General features: G+C 47.0%; 1 protein-coding gene across 1 annotated transcript; it reads right to left on the reverse strand.

Moving 5' to 3' along the window:
* Positions 1-505: 505 nt before the first annotated feature.
* On the reverse strand, positions 506-3,277 carry Kctd14 (potassium channel tetramerization domain containing 14). The gene is made up of 2 exons (XM_028770749.1): positions 3,172-3,277; positions 506-1,517 (listed from the first exon to the last, which is right to left on the reverse strand). Exons 1-2 carry the CDS (start codon positions 3,187-3,189, stop codon positions 867-869), a joined length of 669 nt encoding a protein of 222 aa, XP_028626582.1. The 5' UTR covers positions 3,190-3,277; the 3' UTR covers positions 506-866.
* Positions 3,278-8,038: the final 4,761 nt, after the last annotated feature.

Consider the following 8,038-nt stretch of genomic DNA (forward strand, 5'->3'; position numbering starts at 1 on the left):
AGAGAGAGAGAGAGAGAGAGAGAACATGTATAGGTGTGTGGATGCCATGGTATAAGGATGTTGGTTCCGTCCTTTCACTGTGGACTCTGGAGATCCAACTTAAGACATTGGGTCTGCATAGCAGGTGAGTTCACCCACTGGCTTTTTTGCTGTCTGTTTGCATTTTTTTTTTTTTTTTTTTTTTTTGGTTTTTCGAGACAGGGTTTCTCTGTGTTGCCCTGGCTGTCCTGGAACTCTCTCTGAAGATCAGGTTGGCCTTGAACTCAAAGATCTGCCTACCTCTATCTCCCAAGTGCTAAGACATGCGCCAACACCTCCCAGCAAGGCCTACTGTTTTAAAGATACTGTGACAGTCCCCTGGAAAAAGTTACAGACCACCACAGACACAGGCCAGTTAAGAGTTCTTTATTTCATCTGATGACTGATGTCAGACTCCTGCCACAAAGAACTCTTGGTTCCAAGCTAAGCACTACAGAGTTTATAAAGACAAAAACCATGACAGTAGGTCCAGGCTAGAAGAGTTTTCACATCAGGGTTATTTCCCCGCAAGGAAGAAGAACCCTTTGATCTGTTAAACATTTTACAAGCTTTATTTCTTAGAAGATGGGAGAAACCCTCCTTGGTCAAGCAGGATGTGGTTCCAGAATGGAGCAGGTGTGGAGACAGGGCAGCCTGGCTTCTCCTGGGCCGTTTCAATAGGGTTTCAGTCTATATGCAAGACTGGCCTGAAACTCGGCAGTCTTCTTATCTCAGCCTTCCAAGATCTATAACTGCTTTAAGGCTCAGCTTTAGAACACGAATTTTGATGGCAACTGATTTCACAAATCCGACCGCAGCCTCTAACAAACAGTCCTCACTCCCGGAGATCACCACCAAGTGAAGACGAATATCCAGAAGCATGTGTAGGGATCCCTACTCAGGTGGTACCTCTGAGAGGACACCTTATACCCCTTGGCTCTAATGTCCTTCTCTAGGCAGTACACAAAGTCCTCCGTCACAGGGCCTGCCTTCCAGGGTCCGAATTTGACAACGGGTGTCTTTTTGGCCTCCAAGATGTGCAGCGGCTCCGTACACTTCGCATCCTCCTCCTCCGTACGCACCACACACACCACCACCTTTGACGAGCGCATCGCCACGGCCTCGGCCCGAGCCAGGTGCAACAGGACCTCCAGGTTTTCTCTGTAGTTCGGCACTCCCATCAGGAACTGCATTCGAGCCACTTGCTCACCGAAGATCTGTGGCATATCTTCCAAAATCGTGACCAAAAGGTGGATTTGGTAGAACTTAGCTTCTTGGTATACCTCAGGAACGTACTCTGTGGGCACTTCCCCAGTGCGTAGGTAGTCCAAGAGAAGCCCAAAGTAGGTGCCGGGACGATCGATAAAGAAGCGGCCCTGTGCATCTTTGTAGTATCTAGCTGACCTGGACAATATCTCTGGAAACTTTGAGCCTGGATGTTTCATCAGGGTGCCCATGGTGGTGGTGTAGACCTGCCCCCCAACATTCAGCTCCACAACCTGCAGACACAAATAGCAGAGACACACAATTACAGCTTGGTAGAGGTCTGCTGTCTGCTCCTACAAAACAACAACAACGAAACCCATAACAACTCTGTGCAGTGATAAAGGTTAAGGCCGTATTTCTGATCTGAAAATCCAAACTGTGTGAAGCTGGTGGTGGGCCAGTCCTTCAGTCTGACGTAGGCCTGACCTCATTCTCAACCTGTCTGGGCACTACCTCTTAATATATAAGTACAGTACTGGAATTAAGAGAGCCAGACAGAGTGAGTTCCAGGACAGCCAGGGCTATACAGAGAAATCCTGTCTTTTTTTTTTTTTTTAAATTAAGGTTTTTCAAGACAGGCATGCGCCACCACTGCCCAGCGAGAAACCCTGTCTTGAATAAATAAATAAATAAATAAATAAATAAGAGAGCCAAAGGCAACTAAGTTGCTCAGCAAAGCAGGTTTGCCATGGCAACAGTCCTACAGGGGCCATTTCAGCTATCTAGACTGGAGAAGGCAGAGGAGAAGGAACCAGACTATACAGCTGAGGAAAATAAGCTCAAAACCTATGTCCTTCTGCTTCCCCTAAGCCTCGAGGTCCCTTGGCAAGGCTGTTTAGTTAATATTGAGGTCACTTCTCTGAAGCAGATAAGCAAGGAGCTACAGACTAACTCTTAAATAAATCAATATGATGGCATTTGTATTCCTCTGAGATTCAGCTCCTAAGTCCTCTCAGCATCCTCATGTGACAGATGAAGGAAACCATGAGAAAAGCCTGAGAGAGCTGGGACGCAATGAAGTGCAGCCAGGATCAAATGCCATCCGTCAGTCTTACTCACATCTAGAGCAGACCTTCCAGCCCACCCTAACCCGCCCTCAACACAGCCACAGTTAGCTCTGTGCCCGAGGAAGCTCACTGTCTTTCTCTTCCTTAAGCTTCGGTGTCTGTGAAATGAGGAAGGAAAATGGAGGTAGGGAATTCTTAAACCCTCCCGGCTCACAAAGTCTAATCAGAATCAGCCACTTCAAAAGTCCTTTCTAAAGCTGATCTACAGAAGCCAGTTTCCGAGCCAGCTGTGGTGCCATGCACATAATTCAACACTTGGGAAGACATGAGCTAAACGCCAGCCCGGACTATACAATAAGACCATGTTTCAAACAAAACAAATAGTTCCCTACTCTAACACTCTGTGCCCCATTCTTCTGTTTATCAAATAAGACCTCAGCCCTCATATGCTTCTTAGTTCTGTTGTTTTTATTTCTTTCTCCCCAAAGTTCCCAGCTCTTGTGCAAAACTCGGCTCTCTGTTCTCATCCATAAACGCTGCCCAGTGTATCTCTAGCAAGATGAACTTCTTTTCCACTCTCTGAAGAAGGCTCTCTCTTCCTCGTGGCCCCTCTTCACCTTTATTGCCACTGTCTCTGCCAACACATACGGGGGTGGGGTGGGGAAGCAGTGGGAAAGCCTGTGGCGAGTGGCTGGAAGAAACTTTGCCTCTTGCGGGGTGTCAAGTCCATGATGGCTATGAAGATACAGGGGTGGAGCCGACTCCTCTCACCCAGTTCAGTCAGAATGACCCCTACACATCCTACCATGCTCCACCCAACACCTGTCTTTCAGATGATGTCTAGGCCCCTCAAGATCTCTCTCTAGCCCTCAACACGAACCTCTCTCATTGCTTCCATCCTAGCTGAGGCAGAAGCTCAGGATAAAGTGGTTCTTTCCTCTCAGCCTCCTCACCACCAAGTCCTGGCAGTGCAGTCTGTCTGGTAAGTTCCATGGTCGCTTCTCTCCCACCTGCTCCTGGATCCGTTCTGCACACTGATGAAACTAGAGTTCTTTTTCTCTGAAGCAAACCCAACTCTCATCTTCTGCACCCTACATTTGAATGACTCTTCACCATGTCTTGAGGTCTCCAAGGCTCTTTGCAACAGGCTTGCTGCATGGCCTTTAGTAAACAAAGAACAAAATCACCTACTGTACCCTCCCTCCGGCCAAGGCAGGCTGGGGCCTCAGGCCTCCAGGACTTCCCATCACTGAATCTCCCATCTTTCTACCTTTCTTTCTTTCTTTTTTCTTTTCTCCTTTTTGTTTTTTGAGACACGGTTTCTGTGTAGTCTTGGCTGCCCTGTAACTTACTCTGTAGATCAGGCTAGCTTTACACTCAGAAATCCACCCGTCTCTGCTTCCCACATGCTAGGACTAAAGGTGTGTGTTACCACTCCTGGCAAGTCTACAGTTTTTCAAGGTAGCTCCTCAGGGGTACTTCCAGAAGGGTGGTGTCAGGACCCCAGAGTGATGTGTCGCTCTACTGTGACAGTGGCTGATCCCTTGGAGTCTTGTTTGTTCATCCTCCGTTAGACTGTGAGGTTTGAAAGGGGAACACTAGTCCATAGCCACACGAGTAGCAGGACTCAGCACACCAGAGATGCTCAGTGAATACCCGTTATACTGAATGAAGTTCACCCTTGGTCCTGATCCACAGGAGAACCTGGTATTCTGAGAAACACAGATCTTGCCCTACCTTGGCATCAAGCTCAGTGCTGGCTCCATGGATGACCTTTGCCCAGGAATTCATTCAAGTACTTCTTGAGCAGGGAAGATGGAACACCCTAAGTGTTAAATACCTTGACAACAGGCAGGTAGCTTTGGAAACAGCCAACAATGGCATACTCATAACCCTACTGGAAAGAGCCATTTTCCCTAAGTGAGGCAGGCACCTTAGAGACTAACTTCTATACTAAGTGTGTGTGTGGGGGGCAGTGCTACCCACTTAACACACCCTCAAAGTTGTCCTTTCTTTTATTTCAACTAAAACTCTGGGGAAGTCATTGCGTTTTGTTTGTTTGTTTGTTTTGTTGTTTTGTTTTGGTTTTTCGAGACAGGGTTTCTCTGTGTAGCCCTGGCTGTCCTGGAACTTACTCTGTAGACCAGGCTGGCCTCGAACTCAGAAATCCACCTGCCTCTGCCTCCCAAGTGCTGAGATTAGAGGTGTGCGCCACCACTGCCCAGCTCATTGCGTTTTTTTGATTTATTCTTTTAGGCAGCTCAGCTTAAATTTTGTTCGTTATAATACAAAGTGAGCATGTCCCAAAAGATTTGATGTTGGTTTTAAGACAGTCTCTTGAAAACCAAGCAGCACTGTGGGTATGCGCAGTGGAGTTCAGTTAAAGAATTGTTATCTGTTGTTCCTGTTCTTTTGGCAGTGGTAGGGATCGAGTCCAGGTCCTCCCAAGTGCTAGCAAGCTGTCTGTACTACTGAGCCACATCCTGGGCATGACTGGTGTGTTTAAATATTATGAGTATGTGTTCTGTGAACTAAAACCGAGTTTGTGCCTTCCTGTATGGACATGTATAGTCTTCCCCACACATCCTTCTTGGGGTCTAGCACAACTTTGAGAAAATCTCCAATGTTGGCCTCATCACCTTCCTTTAATCTTTCTCCCTTCTCCCAAAGTCCTCTTACTGGGCCATGAGAGAGAGCAAGTAAGCAGACAGGGAGTACTGGAGCTGACCAGTGTGGGAGTCAGAGATGATCATCTGTCCAGGCGGGCTGGATAGGCTACTCCTACCAGGTGGCAGAGCAGCGGGGCTGACTGAAAAGCCAACTCCCCCACCCCCGGGACTACACCAAGCTAGAGGTTTTCTGAGGAACACACACACAGGAACTAAAACAGACTAAGTGAAGACAGAAAGCCAGTGGGGAAAAAAGGCAAATGAGAGACTGCCCAAAGTCAGGTGGAGTGGGAGGCGGGGGTGCATAAGTATCAAAGAAGGAGTTTACTAACAAGCGCAAAAGAATACCCCCGGGGGATAGCGTGGAGTGGGGTGGGGTCGGGGGTGCGAGACTAATAGAGGGTAGGGGGCAGAAAATGGAATGCAGCTGGGAAAGCGCACGGGGTTAGAGGTGGAGCGTCCAGGACAACCAGAGCAGCCGCTGCGCAGGGGTGCACTTACGATGTCCGGGTCAGGGCACAGGAACCGGGACTCCTGGCTGTGCTCCTTGAGGTTTACCGGCAGAGACTCCTGGCTGGACTCCTTAAGCGATTTTGCCGGCTGAGACTGCTTGCCAGGCTCCTTGATCTGGTTTGCCGGCAGGCTCATCCTGGCAGGAAAAGACAGCTCTCGCTGAGTACACAACGCTGCCTTGAGTATGGTATAACTTATGGGCAGTTAACAGTCCTGCCACGTGTAGATAACTTCCCAGCCGGAAAGGTTCCTGACACTCCGCCCCTGAGGAACTCTAGAACGGTACCTCCCACTTGCTTCTTTTGTAAAACACTTTTAGTTAGTGCTTATTTAGCTGGATTAAGGACGTGCTCTGAGATGTCCAGCACAGACCCTATTGGTTCTTTGGGCAGTCATAAACTTCAAGTAACCTGTAATTTCTCAGAAAAGGAGACAACTCCTGGGGCTCTCTGAGGGTAGGATGTCAGACCAGAGACTACAGAATAGTAAATTGGAAGAAAACCAGGTGCCACTCAAAAACAGATGCTGTGAAACTTGTCTGTTTCATTCCTTAGTTCTGTGTTATAAAAGACTTCTTCTTCTTCTTCTACTTCTTCTTCTTCTTCTTCTTCTTTTAGGTTTCTTTAGACAGGGTTTCTTTGTGTCGCCCTGGCTGTCCTGGAACTCACTCTGTAGACCAGGCTGGCCTCGAACTCAGAAATCCGCCTGCCTCTGCCTCCCAAGTGCTGGGATTAAAGGCTTGCACCACCACTGCCCGGCAAGAAAAGACTTCTTTAAAAAATATTTATGGTACAAGGGAGAACCCTGATAGATCTAGGGCCCAGTGTGGTCATTAGTAGCGATGACAACCAGAAATTTAATCAAAATGAAACTGACTAGTTAGTCCAATCACACACTTGGGAAAGAAAAATAGAACCCAAAACAGGGCCATAGCTCAGTGGTAGCACACTCACTTAGCATTTATGAAGTCTGGGTTTGACTCCCAGCAAAACACACACATACAGACACTCCACAAGGAAGGAAAGAAGGGAGGGAGGGAGGGAGGGAGGGAGGGAGGGAGGGAGGGAGGGAGGGACAAAAAAAATACCTTCCCTGAATGAAAGTATAGTCAAACCAAATTTTAAAGAATGTACACAGATAGCAAGCAGTCCATCAAACACACTCACGGCTCAAAACCTCAAACCACAGAAGGAAACAAGGTATCAGGAAGAAAGTCAACAGAAACGTGAGCAGGCCCCATGGTGCTGAGATTGTTGGGCCTACAGTGTAAGCTTACTTGATGTCATTAAGTAAATAAAAGAAGGCATCCAGACATGAGCCAACTGGGCTGCAGGCAAGTCTAAGTGGTGGAGGCTAGCCTAGCTTGCCCAGGCCTGGATCCTATCCACACATCTACAGAACAAAAGACAAACAGAAACTTAGGCATAAGGAGCACAAGATATAACTTTTTAAAAAGACCATGGAGATTTTTTTAAACTTTTTTTTATATAAGTTTTATTTCTTTTATGTGTATGAGTACATTGCAGCTGTCAGACACACCAGAAGAGGGCATCAGATCCCATTATAGATGGTTATGAGCCACCATGTGGTTGCTGGGAATTGAACTCAGGACTTCTGGAAGAGCAGCCAGTGCTCTTAACCGATGAGCCATCTCTCCAGTCTGATAGTGGAGATTTTTAAAAGTCAAATAGACCCACAAAAAACAAAAAGCTCAAGTAGCTGAATTAAATCATTATTGCAGTTGAGAAGGAATTTAAGAAATGCAGTTGAAGGTGCAATAGTGTGTAGTATTTTTAAGGCAGAAATTGGGAAAATATAAGAACAAAATGCCTGAGCTTGTGGGGATGCAGGAAAACGAGTGCTCAAACCTTGCTGCTTGGAATGTGAATGCTGTGCTCTTTAGACATTAATGTGGCCATCTCTACAAAAGAAAGAAAATCCCACTTTTGGGAATCCATCCAACAGAAATAACAAAAAGCACCATTCTGAAGGGTTTGTAGTTGATTAAATCATGGCCTGTCTGTGCCATGCAATGTTATGTGTCTGTTAAAAACAAAGAGATGGGACTGGAGAGATGTCTCCACAGGTAAGAATGCCTGTTGTTCTTTCAGAGGACTAGAGTCTGGTTCCCAGCACCCACACCAAGATGTTCACAACAACCTGTTAATTTTATCTCCAGGGAATCCCTTCTAGCCGCCCCCACCCCCCATCCCCACAGGTACACACACATGCACACCCCCATGTGCACAGAGCACAGGGAGGTAGAGGCAGAAAGAATAGATGGTCAGAAGTTTAAGATCATAGCAAATGTTAGGCCAGCTTGGGATACATTGTTGAGTTCAGGGTAAAAGCTGAGAAAACTCACTTCAGATACAGAAGCTTAAAAACAAAAGCTTTGCTTTCTGAGCACTCAGGGAGGTGCCCAGTTCCGGATCTGAACCATGTCTGAGAAGAGAGATTGTACAACATTTTTAAAGGATGGGAACACAAAGCAAAGGGAGAGCTGGGGGAGCTGCAGTGTTATCCAACTGTATTTTGACATTACAGGACAAGCAAGGGAGGAGC

The sequence above is a fragment of the Grammomys surdaster genome, unplaced genomic scaffold, assembly GCF_004785775.1.
Source record: "Grammomys surdaster isolate TR1022 unplaced genomic scaffold, NIH_TR_1.0 203, whole genome shotgun sequence".
Lineage (NCBI taxonomy): Eukaryota > Metazoa > Chordata > Mammalia > Rodentia > Muridae > Grammomys > Grammomys surdaster.